Here is a 22,971-nt window from a genome sequence, read left to right on the forward strand (position 1 = left end):
TATTTTCGACGAGGGCCTTCTTTCACTAGTTGTGGCGGTCTGCTGAGAGATGGTGCATGAGATGGATCAAGAGTTACGCCCAAAAGCTTGACATTTGCGCAGTCTCGTTGTCATAGTTGTATATAACTATGGAATATTCGAAACAATACAAATGAAGAAGTTATTTAACTATCAAACATTCAAAATATGCTGAATGAATAAATTTATAAACTTACAAGTTGTATTCTCCAAAATTTATAAAAATAAATAAATTAATGTTATATTAATCGATCATAGTCTTTTACTTCAATGATACCACCAATCACCTCCTCATATTCTTTTACTTCAATGATACCACCAATCACCTCCTCATATTCTCTCTCCTTTCACTCTCATCTTTTCTTGTTGGAGATGGATGCATGTAGGAGAGGATCCTGCATATATATCTTTGTTAGATTTACAGCTGCAGTTAGACAGAGATAAAGTGTAGAAGTTACAACATATCTCATCCAAAGACAATATGATAAATGTGGTTAAAACTGATATCTAAACAATAGAGAAATAGTGATTTAATTTTACCTTACAAAAAATCACAACAATATATCTTTCAAGCCTTGTGTTGCACTCTTCCAAATTCCAGTTTGAACGTGTGAAAAGAATTTCTTGCATGGTTGTTTTGGGTCTAGTGTTTCTTTCTTATCACTGCATTGAACTAACCTTTCATTAGCAATGGATTGCAGTGTGAATTCCAACTCCAATTCCATTTGTTTAATGAAATCAAAATATTCTGTATCATATATTGGACACACTCCACACCCTCTTATCATACTACTCTCTCTCTTTTCCCAAGTATTTCCACTTTGAGCAAAGAATTCAAATGAAACCTTTGGATTATAATTGGCCATGAGTTCTTCCACGTTTTCCTTTTTGGGTTCACTGTTTTGCAGACAACACATTTCATCATACCATATAAAAACATGGTCGGAAAAAAACTCGGGGGAATGTATACTAGTCCATGTATCCATGTTCCCAAGAGCGACCCTTTCGCCATTACCAGTTTCCAGGTAACAGTCACATCCAATGAAGTTTTTATCGTCCGATGGGAGCTGACCAGCAATGACGCAGAAGATGAAACCAACAAACTTGGAATTTGGAGCGGAAGAGAAATCAACAGTCACTGAAGCCTGTGTTGTTCTGTGCATAAACCACTCTGGAACTTTACTTCCGGGGTAGATCACATCAACTGGACCATCAAGAAATTTGCTTCCTAATGTTGAGAGATTCTTATATACCAATTTCTTCATGTTTACTTGAGCATTTACTTCAATTGCCCTGAGTGAAAGTTCATCCAAGTTAACACAATTTTCAAATCGTGTATATAACTTATATGCTTGATGTTGTAGTAGATCAGCAGCATTCCAATTGAACATCACAGTCTCTAAAGATGAACAATTAGTGGCATAAAACTCTTTCAGTGATGGCGGAAGCTCTGGAAGATAATGAAGCCTCCTGCAGCCCTTTATGTCAAGTTTTTCCAGCTTAGAAAGATGCTTGATGCTTGCAGGAAATATCTCAATATCAGTTTCTTTTAGTAACAACTCACGCAATGATGATAGGAAGCTGATGTTGTCTGGAATTTCGAATAAGTTACGACATTCTTCCAGCTTTAACGTTTCTAAAGAAGCTAAACCACTAATTAGGATATGAAGATTTGATGCATCAAGTTGTGTGCAACCGTGAATGTAAAGAGCTCGAAGTGATCTCAGGTCGGTAATTTCATTTGGAAGGTTGATTAGGCTTTTGCAGAAATCAAGACTCAATGATTCGAGTTTTTTGAGACTACCAATTGATGAGGGCAATTCATTGATAGCTGTTGAAGTTAAAGTTAAGTCTTTCATATTCTCAGATGTCACTGAAAACTCCTTGAGTTTTGAGCAACCACCGAGGAATAGATCGCGAAGGGATCTTAAATGAGTATCACTTCGAAGACTGGTAAGTGCTTTGCAGTAAAATAGGTTCAGTCGCACTAGCTTGTTGAGACGTAAAATTGAAGGATGAACATTAAGCAAACTTTTGCAGCCATAGAGTTCTATTTCTTCAAGATTTGAGGCCTTTGAAAAATCAGGGAGCTCTAGCAGATATTTGGAATAACTGAGGTCCATTTTCTTTAAATGTTGAATATTCTGCAACAGATAAAAGAGAGATATCACACGAGTTAAAATCGTGTAAATACAGAATCACAAAAACTATATCTTATACATGGTATATATCAATACCTGGACTCCATCCCAAAGTTTTTCCACTCGGCTTGAAGTCAACTTTAGCTCAACAAGATTTTCTGCACAAAAAGACTGAGGCAGGGATTTCAAAGGATAACTAACCCATTGAAAAAGCAGTAGGTCATTTGGCAAAGATTCAAGACCCTGAGGAAGATACAGTATTTTCTCGTCGCCATAATGTTGGGTAAATTTAAGAAATTTTAACTGCTGCATCCTACCGAAGACTTGAGGACTTAACTGCAGCTCATCAAATTTCGAGACATTCAGAGTTATGCTTTTGACGGCTTTAGTTCCCTGGAAATATAATAACAAGATAAATTAATATACGATGTGAAATATTATTTAAATAACTGATTTGTAAGATATATTTGAGTACAATTATTAGTACTTATTTACCGTGTTATTTGTCAATACTTGATGAACATCATTAGGATCCCATAACCTGCTGCGTTTTCCAGGGTCTTCAATACATTCTTCTCGAACAATCTCCCAGCCCATTTCTTGTATCAAGTCATGCATCAGAACCATTGATTTTCCAGCGCCCTTGGCTTCAATTATAAGGGCTTTGTCTTTAAGGACTTTTAACCCAATAATTGTTGAGAAACCACAAGCATCAAGCAAAGCTATTATTTGTTGAACTTCATATCCTTTCAACAGACATGCAATATATAAAAATATGTTCTTCTCTTCTCGATCGAGTCTATCATAACTCAATCTCAATACATTTTGAATTTTTGCATGAGGCATCTTCTTAAGTTTCTGCAACTGACTTTCCCATTCTAGTTTGCTTTTATCATAAAGAAAAGAACCCAAAACTTTCAAAACTAATGGATTTCCATTAGCATAATGAATCACCCTTCTTGATAGCTCAATCCATTCCATGTCAAGACAACCATTTTTGAAGGCATTTGTGATGAAAAGTTTAATAGCATCATCAGACTCCAATGCCTTGGCCTCGTATATACAATTGACTCTTTTACCAAGCACTTGCTTATCTCTGGTTGTTACGATGATTCTGCTACCGGATCCAAACCAATCAAGTCCTCCAACTAAATTCTCTAGATGCTCTAAATCATTGATATCATCAAGAACAAGAAGAACTTTTTTACGAACCAACCTTCTTTTAACATAAGGTGGAACTCCATTAGGTGTACCGATATGTAGATGATTTTCATTTAGCAATATAGAGAGAATTTTATTCTTCAGATAAATCATTCCATGCTTCTCTGATTCTTCTGTAATATTTGCCATAAAGCAACATCCTTCATATTCAAAACAAAGACGGTTATACACTGCAGCTGCAAGAGTTGTCTTGCCAATACCGCCCATACCCCAAATGCCAACGACAAGAACATCTACAGTTGAATCTAGGCATAACAGTGACTCTAAATCTGCAATCCTTTGTTCAATTCCAACAAGATCTGTTAACTCACTTTGGTACATAACATTCAACTTGGATGACAAATATTTGACAATTTTTTCTATAAGCTCAACTTCATCCCTATACAACAAGAAAAAAAAAATGTTTATCATGTTTAGTGCAACCATCATTAATTTTAACATCTGGTCGAATGACATGAGTAACGTATTTTATCATACATCAAAAGGACAAATTTTTATTGTAAACCATTAATATTATGACCATCTTTAATTTTATCACTTGAATATGGAGTAGTTCGAATTAGACGAATGTACTTTTTTCTACAAGCTACTGAGTTTTTATTCTCATCGCTGAATGAAACAGATGTTACTTTGATCCCTAAGGTTGATAATCCTCCATCTATGAGAGATTACCGGCCTATTTCATTATGTAACGTGTTCTATAAAATTGTGGCAGCGAAAGTTCCGGCCAATCGAGATTACCAGAATATATGTTTATATGCGAGGACAATCATCAACTTACAAGCCGGTTTTGTAGGAATGAGTTAAACTCGACTCTCAATTCTAAGATGGTATCAGAGCCTCCTCCACGATCCGCTGGGATACTTGTTATCAGGTTTCTGATCAGGTTACCCACCATTCATATGTTTATAACTGAGGACAATCATCACCTTACAAGCCGGTTTCGTAGAGTTGAGTTAGGCCAAACTCCCAAATCTAAGAGTTTAGAAGGTCATTCTTTTGTTACTCACCAAACTACTAATGGCATAAAAGTTTGTAGACGGGCTCCCATAGTGTCTCACTTATATTATTATTATTATTATTATACTCTATCAGTCATAAATATAAGAGACAGATCACTCAACAAAATACATCAACTTTTGTTGACCCAACTCTGAAGGAGTACTAACTATTGTTTCCTATATTTTTCAGGCTACATAAAGGTATAGTTCAGAGTACAAATTGTTCATAGAGTCATTGACAAAATCCTTCCAACTCCACAGGTTATATGATATTAGAATTTAATATAGGGACTCATAAAGTCAGTAATTTATCTGGAGATTAGCCAGAAATTGCCTCTACCACACACATAAACGTTCAAAGTGAATGTGTTCATTGTCATGTGTGTGATGTGGGAAAAACAAGAATATGAGTTTCATACATACCTTCTTTGCATGATGGCAAGTTTCTGGTTGGGTTTTCAACATATTCTCCTTTAATGGATCTTCAGTTGACAATCTTGTACTGGTTTGGTTGTATGTTTGTTTGTTTTAGGAATGATGCTGGATATTTATTCTATGTGTGGTTTGGCTTCATTTCAGTCCTATGTTATGCAAGTGGATGAAGGTGAGGTGAGAATCTTTTGTTTATTATTTATAGCTCTAAAATGGTCTTTGAAAGTGTCTTTGGCAAAGACGGCAATAGTGCTATTCTTTGAAATGGATTCAAAGTGCCCAGAAAAGTTTAGTGCTTTCTTAAAGTTTAGTGCTCCGTGGATCCTATTTAGGCATAAAAAAAAGTGCACACCTTTAGAGCTGTTGTATCTTTAAACTTGTGCCCTACAATGATGCACAATCGGATCCGTATGAATATCGGATACGATACGTATATTAAAATTTTTGTGTAAATCAGGTATCGTGCACTGAATGAGCGGCTAACTCTTCTTATCAGAGATCGAACCTAGAACCTTGGTTAAGTTAGAAGAGATTCGCGTCATTTCATGTGTGAAGAAGTAGAGAATCGAACTTCGATCCCTCCAATGATGTCTCTAGTAGATATCATCAATTGAACTATACTTATGAGACTAACTATCACTATTAGCTTGTTTTAGGTTGAAATGTAATTTTTTTTTATAATATAAGTTGAAATATGTAATGAGTAGTATATATATAGCTTCTAAATTTAATAAATAATGGGTAAAAAATAGGCTAAATTGCAGTTTTGGTCCTCCACATTTCCTAATTGTGCGATTTTGGTCCTCGTAGTTTGAAACGAGCGATTTTGGTCCCCGCGTTTCATAATTGTGCAATTTTGGTCCCCCTAATTTCAAACGAGCGATTTTAGTCCCTCACACTTGCCCCCTTTTGCATTGATTGAGTCTGCAATTCTGAATTCCGATACCCAAAACCATGATTACCTTCATCCAACATGTTGGTGAGTCTTGCCTGTAACTGCTATGGATTCTCACACTCGTGGAATCTCTATGGTTGGTATTTGGTGATTCCGATGGTGGAATAGTAGTTCGCTATTGAGAAGACTTAGAGTCCATCAATGATACCACCGGTCACACGTCTAGTATGATTTTTGCATTGTTGAGGTATTATTCATACATCTTATAGTCATACACAATTGCTTATTGTTGAGGTACTTATTTTGATTTAAACCTCTCTTGTTCAAATAGGGTAGTTCATTCTTAGACTCATACACTCTAGTAAGAGATTAATTAGTTCACTCTCAGATTCTTCTCAATCTATTTTACAAGGATTTTATGGTATATAGTGTAGGATCATCTATCAGGGCCATAGAAGAGATGATTAAATTATTATTTTCGTTTATTAAATTTTCAGGATTTTATGGTATACAACGTAAGATCATCTATCAGTACTAGAATCAACAGTTTTTTTTTTGTCAAAATAGTTAACATGGACCAATAAATGCAAAAGGGGGCAAATGTGGAGGACCAAAATTGCTCATTTGAAACTAGGAGACCAAAATCAAACAATTAAGAAACGTAAGGGACCAAAATCGCTAGTTTAAAACTAGGGGGACCAAAATTGCACAATTAGAAAACGTGAGGGACCAAAACTGCAATTTAGCCTAAAAAAATATTAAACATGTGTAAGGGATAAAAGCAAGAGAGGTTAATTACCCAAATTTTGATGAATGAAATCCAGAAAGATTAGAAGCAATAGTCAAAGCAGATCTCCAATTTTGCACCTTAGCTAAGCTTACATTATTTATTTCATGTTTAGCAAATGAATCAGCATAAGTCCCTTTTTGGTGCCTTACATCCGTTGGATTAACATTATAGAAAACAGGGATGACAATTTGTTTATTTCTAGCCATACATTGAATAATTTTAACAAGCTCTTCCAAACACCACTTTGAAGAAGCATAGTCCTTGGAAAATATTATCAAAGAAATAAGTGATCCTTCAATGGCTTTAACAAGTGCTTGTGTTATTTCTTCTCCTCCTTCAAGTCTATCATCCACATAGGCATCAACTTGCTTTTGCCTCAATTCTTTTCTCAAATGGCCTAAAAAACCATGACGTATGTCTGTGCCTCTAAAGCTAATGAATACATCATATTTAATTTGAGGAACATGATGTGAAGATGATGAAGATGCCATTCAATATATATTTAGTATTACCAATATATCAAACTTCACTTGTATAGATTAATGGAATTTCATCAGCTAGGGGAATAATAATTAATGAATAAATGGTAACAAAATGCAAAAATGTATATGTATTATAAAAAAAAAGTGCTATGTATGTAGTTTGATGTAACGATTGGTTTAAGATTTACAAAAAATATATGAAATATGAGAATTGAAAAATAGAATAGGTGTTAAGTTTCTGAGAATTGAGATTGAGATGATCTTAAATTAAATGCAAGGTTTGGTTTTTTGGTAATAGATCTGTGTGTTTTCTGGAATAAATAGACCCAGTGACCCACCACCAAACAAGGTGTGGACTGGACTTAGTAGTATTACAAGTCTTCTCTCCTGTCATATCAATCCACGTGAGCTTCTACATTACTAATATTATGTACAGTATCTGTGATCAGATTTTTAGCTTATACTTGATTTATTATACTCCCTACGTCCCAGAAAAATAAAGTTTTTACAGTTATTAAGAAGAGTTAAATATAATAATTTGAAGTATGATTTTTTTTATTTTTTTTTAAATAAGTTTTATAGGAAGATGTAAATTTTTTTTTTATTGGTTATTGATTATGGAGAAAAGAAGAGAGAGTAAAATTTTTTTTAGTTTTTTACAGCTTATAAGTTTATAGACTAAAAAAGATATGTTTGGTGAACGTTTTTTAAAAAGAGTTTATAGTTTATTTTATTAGTTTATAGTTTGTTTTCGAACGCTATTTCAAGTAACTTATGAATTTATATCTTATCAATTTTATCCCAACTATCTTACTTAAATAAATAAAGGAAAATGCTAACTGGGGCACTGATTAAGGTAACTAAAGATAATAATATTATCTGAAAACTTGTGAAGTCAATATCTTAAAAGTTTAAATTTTTGTTTTTTCAATACAATTTATTTCTTTTCTTTCCCTTTTTAGTTCCTTAACTAATGCCCGGGGCGGATACTAATACTAGTTAGCATGACCCATAAATAAATAAAGATCATTTCTCTCCCGACTCCCCTCATTTTTTTTCTACCCCCTGAATTTTCGTTTTTGCTCTTGGGGGTACTGCGGTTTATACGAACCGAAGAAATTTGACATGCTGATAAACTTTGGTAACCACTTACCGAAATCTGGGACATTTTGGTTCGCAGGTACCGAAACAATTATTTCGGTAAACTTTTGCCGAAAATGACCTAATTTCAGCGACCCAATGAAATTTTCGATAACAACGTACCGAAATCTAGGACATTTCGGTTCGCAGGTACCGAACAAGCTGACGTTCGGTTTATGTGTACCGAAAATGCTAATGTTTGGTTCACAGTTACCGGAATGGTCTAATATTTGGCTTCGGTGAATATAAACCGAAGTTTTTTGGCAAAAATTTTTCAAATTTTTTTTCAAACCGCAAGGGGTAAAATGAGATTTTTGGGGGTATTGAGAGAGAAATGATCATAAATAAATATTGTTGCATGAAAAAGGCGAGGCCCAAGGTGTTAGATCCAAGTCCAATAAACCTGTGTTCCCCACGCTCTCCATCCGCACGTCTAAACAAACTCAACAAACAACGCATATTCAGATTTTGAGAGAGAAAAATCTCCTCCTATATATAATCTCTTCATTTCATTCTTTCGTAATCTCCCTCACACTCTCTCAACTCAACACTTTTCCTTCTCCCATTTTCTCTCCTCCCCAAAACCCTGCTCCCTTCATCATGTCCGATAACGCCGCCGATCTTCCTGCCGCCGCCGCCGGTAATTCCATTTCCACTTTCAATCTCTTTATCACGCCGAATCTCCATTTCTATCTTATCAATTATCATCACTTTTATTATTAAACCCTAGTAACTTTATGAACTACTAGTATTTATTTATCCGTTGATTCAAACCTAGAAACCTAGGTCTAAATTCTAGTGTTGATTTTTTTTTCTTCTTTCATGTAGCTCTTAGTGCTGAAGATCGTGCTGGTCTCGTTAATGCATTGAAAGTAAGTTTCTAACGAATTTCATGCTGAATTTATCTCTTAATAATCATAAACTTAATTAATTACAGTAGTTTATTTTTTCTTGATTTGTGATGGTGGTGAACCTGTTTCAAAATGTCAATCAGAATCAATTGCAAAACTGTATAGTGTTAATTTCGTGTTTCTTCTGTGGAATTATTTGTGTAATGTTTATTGCTTATGTAGGATAAGCTTCAGCTCTTGGCTGGGGATCATGTGGATGTCATGGAAACACTTTCACCCAATGTCAGGAAACGCATTGAGGTTCTCAAAGATTTGCAGGTTTGATCATCCAACGTTCCTTTTCGTGTTTTTATGTGCGGTGTGATTGTTGTAATTGTTTACTTTTTTCAGTGATACAGATAATAATCAGGGTTGTTTAGTTTTAACAAATTAATCTTGACTTTAATCTATTTATGCTAGTAGTATACTTATATCCTTCTGTTTGATAATGAGTAGCACCGACATTTCAGACCAAAAGTGTATCCGATGTCTGATCCAACATGTGTCGTGTCTGACAAGGAAACATGTGATTTCATTCTATTAATCTATTTTCTCAAATTATTGCTTATGTCAAAGTGTTAGTGCTAGTTTCAGTGTCATGTTCTCAAATTATTATCGGTGGCGAAGCGTTGGGGTTAGTGTTGTGTTCAGTTTCTATGTTGGTGCTTCATTGAGTAGACTTTATGTTAATTTATGTTGTGGGAAGTATACTCAGATCGTAGCTTTGTACTAGAAGTTTTCAATTTTACATTAGTGAGGGTAAGAAATGAAAAATTGATTTGGTTTTTCAACTTGCAGGACAAACATGACGAATTGGAGGCTAAGTTTTTAGAGGAGCGAGCTCAGTTGCAAGCTAAATACCAGAAGTTTTATGAACCACTTTACACAAAGGTGTGTGTGTTACTCATTGGTTATGATATAATATTAGTTTTTTAAAAGAATCACTTGCTGGTTCATAATGGTTTTAAAAAAAATTCTTCATTGATTTTTTATGGCTATAGAGGTATGAGATTGTCAATGGTGTTATTGACGTTGAAGGAGTTACAAATGAAGCTGCAGTGGGAGAAGAAAACAAAGCTGCTGAAGGTAAGTTATTTTAGTTTTGTTCAACAGTGTTGATTTTAGCCATGCATGTTCTCTTTTGATACTATTCTGTATTGTCCTTTAATTCAGAGAAAGGAGTGCCTAGCTTTTGGCTAATTGCGATGAAGACTAATGAAACACTGGCTGAAGAGGTAATACAATTTATGTATATCTATTGTATAGCTTTTATCTGTTAATGCTGCATATAGTTATACCTTTCCTTTTTCTGTGATAGATCACTGAACGTGATGAGGAGGCCCTCAAGTATCTCAAAGATATCAAGTGGTTTAAACTTGACAATCCTAAGGGTTTCAAGCTAGAGTTTTATTTTGATTCTAATCCTTATTTCCAAAATTCTGTGCTAACAAAAACATATCACCTGATTGAAGAAGATGACCCTATATTGGAGAAGTCAATAGGGTAAGCAATATCTTTTACTTTCTTAGGGTTTATATTCATATTTCTGTTCGCTGTATATGTTAAACTTTGTTTTGAACATTGTAGAACGGAAATTGAGTGGCATCCAGGAAAGTGTCTGACACAAAAGCTTCTGAAGAAGAAGCCAAAGAAAGGATCAAAAGATGCCAAACCGGTCATAAAAACAGAAAAATGTGAAAGTTTCTTCAACATTTTCGACCCTCCCGAAATTCCTGAGGATGATGAGGATATTGATGACGATTATGTATGCTCCTAATTTATATATATATATATATATATATATATATATATATATATATATATATATATATATATATATATATATATATATATATATACATTAAAAACTAGTAAACTGTTTTTTTTTTAATAGCAGAAGTAGTAAAATGTTTGTTATTGACCATTGCTTTTGTTGCTTGCATGGATAGGTTGAAGAGCTTCAGAATTTGATGGAACATGATTATGATATTGGGTAAGTCAACTAGTGAATACTTGAGTGATGATATATCTCATTCCTTTGATCTGAGTAGTAAAGCTTGTTGGTGAATTTACTCTGTTTTATTAGGAAAAGACTTCTGTTGTTCTATTCTATTATTTGTTTAATGGATTTGCATTTATTTATTTACTTTCCACTAAAGGTATTTGTTGAAAGGTTGTTAGACATGTTGAGTATGAAAGTGCTTATAGTGAATAGATTATTAATTCTAGTCACTGATGCTATAATTGCTATATTTTTCATGCTTGTGATATGATCAAGTAGAAAAGTTTTAGAAGAGCTTATATTAACTTAAGGAAGAAAATCTTGCCATTTATGAAATCTAGTGATGATAGATGTCATGAGAACTGAGAAGACAACAACTTGTGCTGTTACTTTTTTTTCTTCCTTTGAGATGTATTTATCTTGGTGTGCATTTGCAGTTCTACGATCCGAGACAAAATTATTCCTCATGCTGTGTCATGGTTTACGGGAGAAGCTGCACAGAGTGATTTTGAGGACGATGATGAAGATGAAGATGAGGATGAGGATGAGGATGAGGATGAAGATGAGGAGGACGAAGATGAGGATGACGATGAGGAGGACGAAGATGAAGGGAAGAGCAAGATCAAGGTGTGAATACAAATTTCATAGTTTGGTGATTATGTTATTTCGTATTAACTATCTTCTAAATTATGGGTAATTGGTATTATTAGTATATTGATATTGATGTTTTGTTTGTCTTAACTGCAGAGTGGTAGCAAGGCCCAACCTGGCAAAGATCAGGGAGCAGAGCATCCTCCTGATTGCAAGCAGCAGTAGTGTTTAGTTGTGTGCAGCAGTCCTCGATATATTTCGTGTTATTGGTATAATTAGTGTAGAGTCTCTCGGTTATTTTAGTCATAAGCTACAATTTTACATTATTATTGTCTAGTATTTTCTTCCTTTTCTTTTGTTAAATTTTTGGGTCTTTGCTTGACATTCTTGGGAATTCTTTGTGTTGCCCGTTGAAATTGATTTGATCTCGTTGTTTTGTCGGGTTTTAAAAGAAAGTGATGAATATGTGTCATTGTCAGTATCTATCGTTTATTATATTAATCTGTACAGATCTGCTTCCGTTATAGCACCCCAAATTTTGTAGCTACTTGTTTGTGTTTGATTCCGTAGTGTTTTATGATTTGTTTGATGATTTGGAATAAGGGGTTGAGTGTAGGACACCTTAGTTTGGCTTAGAAAGCACTTTAGAATGAGAAAAAAAAGAATATGTTTTTAGACTTTTCAGTTGAGTCGACTCACGAGTAGATGAACTGACTTATTTCAGGGCCGTAAGATGCTATGACAGTTTTGTGTGAAATTTTGGACTGAATTTATTTTTTAGTCATCCTAAAATCCATTCCAACTCTATGACTTAAGAAAATTTGACCTTGTACCCTCATTCTTGATCAAACCTAGTAAAACACTCAGAGTCTCAAACTGTAGCCTCCTAGAGTTGCCTCCGTCAAACATCCAAAGCTCATCAACAATTCATAGTTCTTGGCAAGTTTCAGGGATTCCAAGCAAAATTTTGCCAGAGCTATCAAATTTCACCTATAGGTAAGTTTTTATAGTCTCAATTTCATGGTTCTCAACTTAAGGTTTTGTCATTTTCATGATTTGTTATCTTTGATCTTTAATTCCTAGAATTTCACCCATTATCGTAGGAAATCAAAGGAATCAATTGACCTCTTTTACTGTGCAAATTTTTACTCGAGCTAAAATTAGGGGAGATATAGTTGCACGAGATTCATGAGTGTAGAATAAATGATCATGTTGTATTCACCCAAAATTCATCAAAGTCTTGTCACAAATGTTGTCTGTTTTAGTAATAATCTGTCAAATTGGAACATTGGAAATTGTAGGCATTAAAATATGCTTTAGAAACCATTTTTTGTTGCCAATTGCCATGAATGTACGATTTACATGTGCATTTCATGAATTATGTGCCATTCTTTGTATTATGTCTATTTGTGAATTTATGGAATAAGCCATAGTATGGTGTGATTGCTTATGAATTAGTTACTTTTACATGTTTTATGACGAAATGTGAGGACGCATGAAAACAATGTTTCAATTGAATGGGCAAATTCACGAACACCAGATTTTGTGGTGTGATTAAGTGATTGTGGAATTAATTGGGTAGTAGATTTATGTTTAAGAGTATCCACCAATAGATAAATGACCCAGAAAAATGACATCGTGTACCTTGCGATCGTGGTCTTTGAATGTAATATGACAATATAAGTGTGAAAGATGATGGTGTATGTTTGAGACTTTTGTGTTATGCCCACTTAATAGATATTGTGAAATGCATGCATGAATTGTTAAGTTGTGAACAAACTTGACCCATGTCGAGGATGGTACTCCTTATGGGGTGACCTAGGATGGCGAGGGGAGAAAAGTCCAGGCGAGGGCTTGATGACCTAATGTTGAGTGACCTTGGATGTTGGAGAGATCAAAATTGCAAAATTTTTAAATAGGAGAGTCAATTCTATAAAAATGGTAAAAATAAGGGGAGAAAAACTACAATTAGAGTCGCAAACTTGTTGTAATCGGTCCATGAAGGGAGAACTTGCTGCTTACTTGCTATATCCCCGCATTCTTGCATGACTTGTTATTCGAGCCTGCTTCACCCTTCCCCCTCTTCCCGTTCTACCGTCCAAAAGCCATTTGGAGTATAGCTAAGTGGCAAAGTCATCAAATCTGTCAAGAACGAACTAACATTAATAGGAGAAGCGTGACTAATTGCAGCCCCTGAACCCAACTCAGGAGGAATGCACGGTTCACTAGTGCTTCATGGGACAAGCGTTCTCAGTCCAATTAACTTTTATTTTATTAAACTAAACTACATCTATGTTTTGTAAGATTTTGTTATTCTACACGTTTGACTTTGAGTTGGTTAATTTTGATGGATTTATTTATTAATAATTAGTATTTGTTTTGTGATGCTTTTTTTTTTTTTTTTTGTCAAGTAGCTTGATGGCTAAAAATTTTACCTTAAAGGTGAATAAGTGGAGTATCTGAGGTTCGATCCTCGGCTCCTGCACATATAGTGCGATGTCCCTACCAACTGAGCTAAGCTCATGAGAACATTTAGTGATGCTCTTTGCCAATTATACAAACAAAAAAAAAAGTGATGCTTTTTACCTATGCAAGAAGTTTTTAGAAATCTATATTTTTATTCATAAAGAACTACATTATTAAACGATACTTATAAAATATTTTATTTTGAATCAGTCAAAAATAATATTTTATTTTGGATTTCACATTTTCCTATCATATATTCTTTCACTTCTTTTAATTTATATTTTTTAATTTCTTTTCATTTTGATCTGTCTCGTTCTACATGTCACACATGGCTTCTAGAAAATATTAAATATTGAGAATGAGACAATAAATGATAAAATAAGTTAACAAGTTTTCTGACTATGTTTAATAATGTTCACACAAAACAAATATTTTTCTCATCTATGATCAAATGTTGTATTTAAAACAAAACAAACTACTATTCTATAGCATCAATAAAACTACTTCAGATGCCAATAAAAAAACATTATCATGATTAATGTATCACTCTCCCATTTTTAGTTTCAATAGATTTTTGCTTTCTTCATACTCCAAGCACTCAATCTTGAAATCTTGACCGCAGAAGTTCCATTATTGAAAGCATATAACTTAGCCTTATCATGGATTGCTAATGTTGGATAAACTCTGGCTGTGATGCAAGCCCTTCCTTCTCCACCAAAACTCTCCACTACTGAATGATCAATCTGTTAATGAGAGAAATTCTCATTAATTAGTATAGCAAAAGGAAAAATAAACAAATACATATCATAGTATTAGTATACAAAATAAATTATGCATGTGGATATGCAATGTCGTTTGCATGTCGCATCTTCGAAACTTGCCTGCGACACGATTTCTTTTTAGCGGCGCAGCTTGCTGTCTGTTTACCTTTTCTTCATGTATAATTATTTAATATATAATATATAATATTTGTAATAAAAAATAGAAGAAATTATGCATGTGGATTTGCAAATGTTGACAAATGGGAATCGAGAATGGACCCTCTCAATTTTTTTCTCTCATTTTTCCTCAATTTTCACATCACAACCATCAATCAACTTTTCTTCATTTATTTTAAATATATATATATATATATATATATATATATATATATATATATATATATATATATTGTCCTCCATTTATAATCTAATGGTCCAAAAAACAACATTATTTCCTCAATTTATTTTTCAACTTGAGAGAATCCTCTTAAACCATCCACATCCATGTAAAGTTGGCATATTTTGGTGGGTCATATCATAGCAATTGATTCAAAGAAATCATTACACTAAGTTATTTATTTTTATTAACTTTTGATTTTTAGAGGAAATGAAGCTATTATAATTCAAAATTTGATCAGCAAATAAATAAAGTCTAATGAATAATTATTCCTGTCATTTTAATTAAATTATTTATTGTTCAAATGGTTTCACAAATAAATAAACTTAACATATCAAACTTACCAAAGTTCTTAGTGACAAATTTTCATGAAGAGGGTCAACATCCACAAAAGTCCCATATGTGGTCATATCATTATCCTTATTCAAAGATGACCTATCAAAGTATTAAAAAGATGTATATATAAGATTAAGATACATTAAGTTTGGTTAGAAAAATTGGTGCAGAAGATAGAAAATAAACCTGCTTTGGTCACTGCACATGAGAACCAAATTCTTATGTTGGTATTTGAATATTCTAAAAAACACTGCTGTGTACTCTTGCAAGCCTTGAGAAGCAAATACTAGCAGACCAAATGGTCCAACACCCCCTTTTTTGGATACACCCTTTTGACTACATAAAATTTGAGGATCTATCCAATGGTCCAATATTTCAGCCTTTCCAAAATCTTTCACTTCAAATGAAATTTCTACATCAGCCTGTTGAAAAATATATATAATTGATTAATATATGTGATGAAATCATGCATAGCGTAATTTATTCTTTAAGAAATATTGAAAAGAGTTCTGAGTATAACTCAGTTAGTAGGAACATTACATATAATATGTAGGATCAGAGTTCCGAATTCTATTTTTTTTCACTTATTCACTTTAAAATGATTGAATATAATCGCATTAACAAGTAAAAATTATTACCTGTACTGAATTAACACCAGTAATTGGAATCAATTCACCTCCCTTAATCACCTTGGTGGGCCAATTGACTGGATTTATACGTAGATTTTCAATTTCCTTAACTGGCCACTGTATTAATTGTTTTCCTGATTTATGTAGCCAGATAGTCCTTGGAATAGTCTGCAAAAATGCATTCAAAAGAAAGTTAACACACTATTTTTATTAAAATAAATAAATTGGATCAATGAGTACTAGTTATGTATTAAATTTAAACCATACTCCTATATCACAAGTCATTATCATCAATAAATTAATTTAACTCACTCTAACTTGAGTTGCTTAATTAAGGCCTTTACATATTTAAATTGAATTGAATTTTATTACTCTTAATGTAAAGATTTAATTTGGTTGTTATTGTTTTACAGTGAACTCTTTAAATATTTAACCAAGCCATATAATGCATGTTTAAAATATTATATGTAATGAATTTTGTTTAAATACTAGTTGGTTCAATGGTGATTGACGCTAAACTTGGTAGGAATGACCGCGATTCGATCCTCCGCAACTGCATTTGGGAGGGGACTGAAACCACTTGATGCCAGAATTTATTCACCGAGCAGGAAAAAACCATCATTTTTCTAAATTTATCTATCGAAAAAAAAAGCCATTTTTCTTCCTTTTAGAATTGACAAATTCGGAGAAATGTGACTTTTAAGAAAACGATGAAGGTAAAATGAAGTCAAAAAAATAATTAAAAAGTAGGACTAAAACTTACATGGATTCCAGACCATCCTTTCTTGATATCATCAGCAACACTTGAGGATTCATTAACCCAACCCAACAAGATCCTTCTATTCTTCCCATCATCAAAAAATGTTTTTGAGGCATAATATTTCCCATAATCATATCTCAATACAAATTTATTATCCACAAATCCATTTTCAGGAACAAATATATCCTTAGTAGTCTCATAAGTCCCAATCAAATAATGATCATGTTTTGTATCATCCAAACTGACCTTAAGCACATGTTTAACATCATCACCAATCATAGATGTATCAACACCAATTTTTAATGTATTTTTCTTATTCAATACTGGGAAAAAATCAGGACACTCCCACATTCCTGTTCCTTCAGCTGAATGTAAGGGATGTTTGGCTTCAACCCAATTAACAAAATTTTTACTTTTGTACATAATTGCCATTCCCTTAGTATTTATTTTGCTACCAATTAATACCCTCCAATACCCATCTTTTCCCAGCCAAGAAGTAGTTGGGTCCCTAAATGAACTTGAATTAATTTTGTTATTAATTGTAGGTTCCATCAATGGATTTTTTGGTGATTTTTTCCATTCCCTAAGTAATGGGTCAGATATATTTTTGGGTATGGCTATATTTTGTACTTGATGATTATTTGGATTAATTCCTGTGTATAAAATTGCTGGTTTGCCACCTGGCAATATTGTGGCTGATCCTGACCAACAACCTTTAATATCTGACGGTTGAGATGGATGGATTGCATGATCCAATGGTGTCCAATTCACAAGATCTTTTGATACTGAATGAGCCCACACAATGTTTCCCCAAACAGCACCTTCAGGGTTGTATTGGTAAAATAGATGATAAAATCCTCCATATCTCATTGGTCCTTCAAAAAATAAAAATACACTTTTAATATAAAAGGACATTATTAACTTTTTCAGCCATAAAGTGTAGAAAAAGACACAAAACAAACCATCAACTTTTGTAAATATATTAATCCATTTTCTATAAATATGCATGCTAGCTTGAATAGAAAACGACACAAAACAAACCATCTTGTAAATATATTAATCTATTTTCAATAAATATGCATGCTTGATTCAAAAATAAATTAAAAGTTACTTTTTAAATTGTAATTTTTTTTTGGGTGTATATAATAACCCTTTGATTTTTAGGGAAGGGTCACAATAATTCAGAGTTTGACTTGAAGATAAGTAAATTCCAGCTAATAATTGTTTCTACCAGGAATCGAACTCGGTTCACCCGAATGATTCGTCCTAAAGAGAGTTCATTAACCACTTAAGTTTAATATTTTAATTTTAACCAAAAACCAAAATGAACTTCTTAATCAAACACTCATTTTCTCTAATAAATTTTGTCCCTAATATAGAGAAATTGGATCTTAAAATTTGAACATTCCAAAACTAAATATATAGAGACCAAAAGAGGATCGAACTAACCATTGGGGTCTGCATGTTCCATTTCAGCATAACATGTCAAAGGACAAAAATAAGCAAAGTAAAAATTAGTTAAAGATAAATAATTAAAATATTAATTAGCACAACACAAGAGTATGAACGAAATAATTATAAAAACTTGTTTAATTATATATAAGATATAGATATTACCATTTATCCAATTCTTGTGAGGTTGAAAGTGATAAGCAGTTCTATAAGGTTGATGGTTTGAAGAATCTGAAGATGAACTTTGAAGAGTTCTATAAACATGGTGGGTGGCTTCAATGGGAATAATATAATTGCCATAAATGAGAGAGAAGAGAGCAACCAAGAAAATTGGACAAAAAGCCATTGTGGTTTAATTGAATGAGATGAGGTGTGTGAAGCTTTATGTTCTTCTATATCTATTTATAGATTCAAAATACCAACAATTTGGTTCAAAATTAATGTCTTCAATGTTGACTTTTCTATTTTAATAACCAAAAAAATATAAACACGCTTGACTAAAAAATGTAAATAATAATAATAATAATAGGATTAGCAATTGCATATTGTGTACCTAGTTTTCTTTTGTTTTTTTGAACTATAGACTATATGAGTTCCCATTTATTTATTTAAAATAATCTGCCGGCTGTTGTGGAATTCGCAAATGGAAAAGGACACAAGTCCAAGAAGTGATTAGTTTGCCAATTGATTAAGTGGGTGTTTTGGAAAAAATAATTATAAGCTAGTTAATAGCTGAAAAGTTAGCTGATAGCTGAAAAACTAACTAATTGAAATTAAAGTGTTTGTTAAACACCTCTAATTTTTTGAAACAAATTTATAAGCTCATATAATAAGCTATAAGCTAGCTTATTTGTGTTACCATACACACACTTAGTATACGACAACAAAAAATAATTTTGAATGAATTGATTTAATTTAAAAGTGAGTTAAATGTAAAATGGTTTATGTTTGAATGTATTTGTTTAAAATGGCTTCTTTGACGAAATTTTAAAGTGAGTTAAATAATAAATTTCAGTGTAACAATTACATTTAGATTCAAACACTATAATTTTTTGCGTAAATTAAGTATTCTCTACGCGCAGCTGTAAAAACTAATTTGTATGTATAAGTCAGATATATATTGAACTCAGAATCTTAATTAAGTTAGAAAAAATTCGCGTCATCTCTTCTAGATGCTCTTAGATTGAAAACTACAAATTTTAACTTTTAGAATCAATAAAACTAATTTTACTCAAATACAACCAAATATGTCAAATTAATTGTACACCTCTAAAATCAATTGTGACCACTCCAAACATGCATGGAACTAAATACTATATAGACTAACAGTTTTTCTAAATGAAAAATCAAAGATCTTGCGACAAAGAATCATCCACGAGGTTATGGTTATGTATGTTCTCAATTCTTACTTTGCCAGATTGATGTCAAAAAGTCAACTATATAGTTAACAGTTTTTAATTTGCTGTCTATATGGATTTTTCATAGAGTCAATAAAATACAATAATAATATAGTAGTATTATTTTTTCATTCAAGATGATTTTTCTACGGTTGTATGCAACTTGCTCACGTTTATATAATTTTAAAATTCAACTTTATATAAAATTGACCATTACGTATGATCATAAATCATATATCCAAATAAACAGTGTGAGTTTTCTTTTTCTTTTGAGACTTGTCACTTGAGTTAAATATTAAATATTGTAATGCAAATATCGTGTTTAGAAAAAAAGAGACCGACAAATCTAATATCCAAAAATTGAGTCAAAAATCTTGTGACAAATGACGTGGAGACAAGTGTGATTGGTTATGCATATGGTGTGCGGTTGCTGACTAAGAAACACAGGAAACAAGTGAAAGTAGTATGAACTATGAATCCATGGAAAAGGATTTAATTTTATCACAAGTATCTGACACACGCACGACTAATCTGCTTCGAGGTTAATTTTGACATTAAGTAAAAAAATATTTAATTATGTTAACACGATTATTGCATCAGACATCTGATTAGAAAGAAACAACCGAAATGTGCCCATGAGCTTAGCTCAATTGGTTGGGACATCAGCATTTTATATGCAGGAGCCAGGGTTCGAACCCTGGACACTCCACTTATCCATCTTTAAAGGTGGAATTTCAAGCCACTAGGCTACCTGACCAAAAAAAAAAAAAAAAGAAAGAAACAACCGAAATTATAAACAATTAATTTTATTGATATGTAATTTTGACCGTCCGATGTCATTTTAATGACTTGGATGTAATTATGTAAAATTGTGTGATCAGGATAATTATTATGTAAAATTGTGCAAGTTAATTTCTAGTTATTGATATGCTTCTTAGACATTTGTTTAAACTATGGTTAATTCTACACTATTGTCCAACACTCCAACTCATATATATACGTGTTGTTCTTATCTTTTTTTTTGGTACATTCGTGTTGTTCTTATCTAATCCCAATAGATATGAAGATTATCTGAGTCCACATTTTCAACTTCTTTTTGGTCCATATATATAAGATTTCGTTCTTCTAAGGTCAATTAATGCATATATATTTCCATATAAAGGAGATAGAGTTTTGAGATTTCTCGTGAGTATTGAACTCCAGCTAGCATATAACTTATATAGGAAGAGAATTTTATTTCATTTGAGACAAAGATGGGATGTCAAAAACGTAGAAGAGCTAGGATAGACAAATGGTCAGATTTAGTATGAATCGTACATGGACGGTAGTTGGAGTTGGTGGCTATTCTAGGGTTTCCTCAACCGAGATCCTGAGGAAGATGATCAAGCTTTCCCTTGCGAACAACTTGATGCACTATCTCTCTTCAAGCTTTTGTCTTGTTCGAACATCTGATTCACCTTACGGCGGACATTTCACTTTCAAGCTTAAAACCAACTTTTTTAAATTTATGATTAACTATACTTTTTGAAAGGGTTGGGTAGCCGGGTGTTTAGCAAAGTTTCTACTTTTATATGGCTAAAATAGACTTGTTTGAAATTTTTTACGAGCTTAATTATAACATTTTTCTTCAACTTGCAGTGTTTTTTTATGAAGTAGAGTTTGAGTTTATAATTTATTTATTTATTTTCTCTCAATTTAGTTTAATTTCTAGTTGACAAGTTAACAATGTTAATTTTCTAACCCAAAAAAATTGTAGAAGTAAAAAAAATTCACAAAAGGTAAGACAAAAAGAAAGTGAAACAGATAGACTTAGTGACCTACCCGACCATATATATATCATATAATAAGAATGGATGTATGAATTATGAAATCACCCCTAAAACTACTAATATTCTTGTAGAGATCATGGAATATGCTGCGTCGCATGCATAACGTGCAAAAACTGGAATTTCCCTCACATTGGAAGGAACTGATATCTGATGAGAGACTAAGAGCAATGGTGATATACCTACTTCAAAATTTGATATATAGCTGTATGTTTATTGGAATGTTAATTAAACAATACTTAGGTCTTTTTGATTTAAACAATACTTAGGTCTTTTGTCCTTTTTAATTTATAGCCCAATACTACTTAGCTGTATATTTAGTAGAAGACTATTGTGTACCTATTATCTATACCAATAATAAAGGGAAAACATCTCTTTTGGTGTAACCTTTTTTTGAAAATCCCAAAATACCCTTATCAATTTTTTTTTTTATTCACACTCTTCTTTACTAACTTCCAAAATCAACTCTCTTCTAATTTCCAAAACCAACTACTCTTCATTTCTTCTTCATCTTGATATTCATTCCTCTTTTCTTTTCTCAATTTTTTTTAAACATAAATATTTGTCAATCATTTTATATCACTTGAATCTAACATTTCAACATCGAATAATGTGTGTCACTTTCATTAATTCATAACTCTACTCTTCTAATTGTCTGTACATATTTCATTTTTATTCATTTTCTCATTGGTTTTTTCTTATTAGTTTATTCTTTTTCTTATTAGTTTTTCGGTTTTCATTATTGGGGTATACATATATTGAAATTTCTAAAAAAATTTGGACACAATTGAATTTTCAGTTATAAAACTTTATATATTGGTAATGTCATTCCAAATTTTTATCAAGAATAGGGGAGAAATATTGATGCTTTTGTTGCGTTTTATTTTTCAGGAATGGTGAAATATAAGAAAATATTTGGGTGTTGATATGGCTTGAATGAAAAGCTTTATACTGACGAGTGGGTCAACAATTTCTAATATGGGCAAGGAAGGACGGACACCAAATAAAGATTCTTATAATTTATACTCCTATATACCTTTCTTTCTTTTTTTTCTTTGAACGAATTGTTCTTAGTAGTGTATAGAATATCTTTTTTTTTTATATAAAGTTCTAAGAAATGAATCTATAATCTAATTTTTATTTTCATAAGACAATACTACTCTCAAGTTAGCAGAATAAAAAGTGTGGATGGACGGACACATGATATTCTGTCTGCATTTTCTATTATATCTCAGTTAATAGTGCAAGATAGTCCATCTAAAAAAATGTCCGCATTTTCACTTAATGATTTTTACATATAATTCAACGTTTCTATGTGATTTAATTTATTGTTTTATAAAACCC

The 22,971-nt window shown here is 32.4% G+C and overlaps 3 protein-coding genes across 11 annotated transcripts; 1 reads left to right on the plus strand and 2 right to left on the minus strand.

Moving 5' to 3' along the window:
- Positions 1 to 62: 62 nt before the first annotated feature.
- Positions 63 to 7,324, minus strand: LOC123894127 (disease resistance-like protein DSC1). 9 transcript variants are annotated; one of them, XR_006803632.1, is made up of 6 exons: positions 6,508 to 7,324; positions 2,655 to 3,759; positions 2,256 to 2,552; positions 559 to 2,162; positions 345 to 413; positions 63 to 305 (listed from the first exon to the last, which is right to left on the minus strand). XR_006803632.1 is itself a non-coding variant. In XM_045944021.1 (5 exons), the coding sequence occupies exons 1-4, from the start codon at positions 6,987 to 6,989 to the stop codon at positions 570 to 572; spliced, it is 3,477 nt and encodes a 1,158-aa protein (XP_045799977.1). In that variant the 5' UTR covers positions 6,990 to 7,324; the 3' UTR covers positions 63 to 413; positions 559 to 569. The 9 variants fall into 9 exon arrangements, 4 of the variants coding, with proteins under 4 accessions (XP_045799977.1, XP_045799978.1, XP_045799980.1 ...); XR_006803631.1 differs by having other exon boundaries at positions 345 to 442; XR_006803633.1 differs by having other exon boundaries at positions 2,361 to 2,552; positions 6,508 to 7,273.
- A 1,264-nt stretch (positions 7,325 to 8,588) lies between these two features.
- LOC123894129 (nucleosome assembly protein 1;1-like) lies at positions 8,589 to 12,150 on the plus strand. Its single transcript, XM_045944027.1, has 11 exons — positions 8,589 to 8,760; positions 8,949 to 8,992; positions 9,194 to 9,289; positions 9,809 to 9,901; positions 10,012 to 10,096; positions 10,184 to 10,245; positions 10,329 to 10,513; positions 10,598 to 10,775; positions 10,960 to 11,003; positions 11,450 to 11,639; positions 11,760 to 12,150. The coding sequence occupies exons 1-11, from the start codon at positions 8,721 to 8,723 to the stop codon at positions 11,826 to 11,828; spliced, it is 1,086 nt and encodes a 361-aa protein (XP_045799983.1). The 5' UTR covers positions 8,589 to 8,720; the 3' UTR covers positions 11,829 to 12,150.
- A 2,290-nt stretch (positions 12,151 to 14,440) lies between these two features.
- Positions 14,441 to 18,774, minus strand: LOC123894130 (beta-fructofuranosidase, cell wall isozyme). Its single transcript, XM_045944028.1, has 7 exons — positions 18,570 to 18,774; positions 18,402 to 18,410; positions 16,956 to 17,827; positions 16,202 to 16,360; positions 15,750 to 15,985; positions 15,572 to 15,662; positions 14,441 to 14,812 (listed from the first exon to the last, which is right to left on the minus strand). Exons 1-7 carry the CDS (start codon positions 18,748 to 18,750, stop codon positions 14,633 to 14,635), a joined length of 1,728 nt encoding a protein of 575 aa, XP_045799984.1. The 5' UTR covers positions 18,751 to 18,774; the 3' UTR covers positions 14,441 to 14,632.
- Positions 18,775 to 22,971: the final 4,197 nt, after the last annotated feature.

The sequence above is a fragment of the Trifolium pratense genome, linkage group LG7, assembly GCF_020283565.1.
Source record: "Trifolium pratense cultivar HEN17-A07 linkage group LG7, ARS_RC_1.1, whole genome shotgun sequence".
NCBI lineage: Eukaryota > Viridiplantae > Streptophyta > Magnoliopsida > Fabales > Fabaceae > Trifolium > Trifolium pratense.

Bases quoted from the DNA above. Each gene is read 5' to 3' on its own strand.
- LOC123894127 (XM_045944021.1), bottom strand. From the start codon at position 6,989: ATGGCATCTTCATCATCTTCACATCATGTTCCTCAAATTAAATATGAT. The intron at 2,553-2,654 runs GTAAATAAGTAC...TTATATTTCCAG, and splicing joins AAGTATTGACAAATAACACG to GGAACTAAAGCCGTCAAAAG. The intron at 2,163-2,255 runs GTATTGATATAT...TATCTGTTGCAG, and splicing joins AACTTTGGGATGGAGTCCAG to AATATTCAACATTTAAAGAA.
- LOC123894129 (XM_045944027.1), top strand. From the start codon at position 8,721: ATGTCCGATAACGCCGCCGATCTTCCTGCCGCCGCCGCCG. The intron at 9,902-10,011 runs GTGTGTGTGTTA...TTATGGCTATAG, and splicing joins ATGAACCACTTTACACAAAG to AGGTATGAGATTGTCAATGG. The intron at 10,246-10,328 runs GTAATACAATTT...TTTCTGTGATAG, and splicing joins ATGAAACACTGGCTGAAGAG to ATCACTGAACGTGATGAGGA.
- LOC123894130 (XM_045944028.1), bottom strand. From the start codon at position 18,750: ATGGCTTTTTGTCCAATTTTCTTGGTTGCTCTCTTCTCTCTCATTTAT. The intron at 15,986-16,201 runs GTAATAATTTTT...ATTTTTCAACAG, and splicing joins CTGGTGTTAATTCAGTACAG to GCTGATGTAGAAATTTCATT. The intron at 15,663-15,749 runs GTTTATTTTCTA...ATACTTTGATAG, and splicing joins ATGTGCAGTGACCAAAGCAG to GTCATCTTTGAATAAGGATA.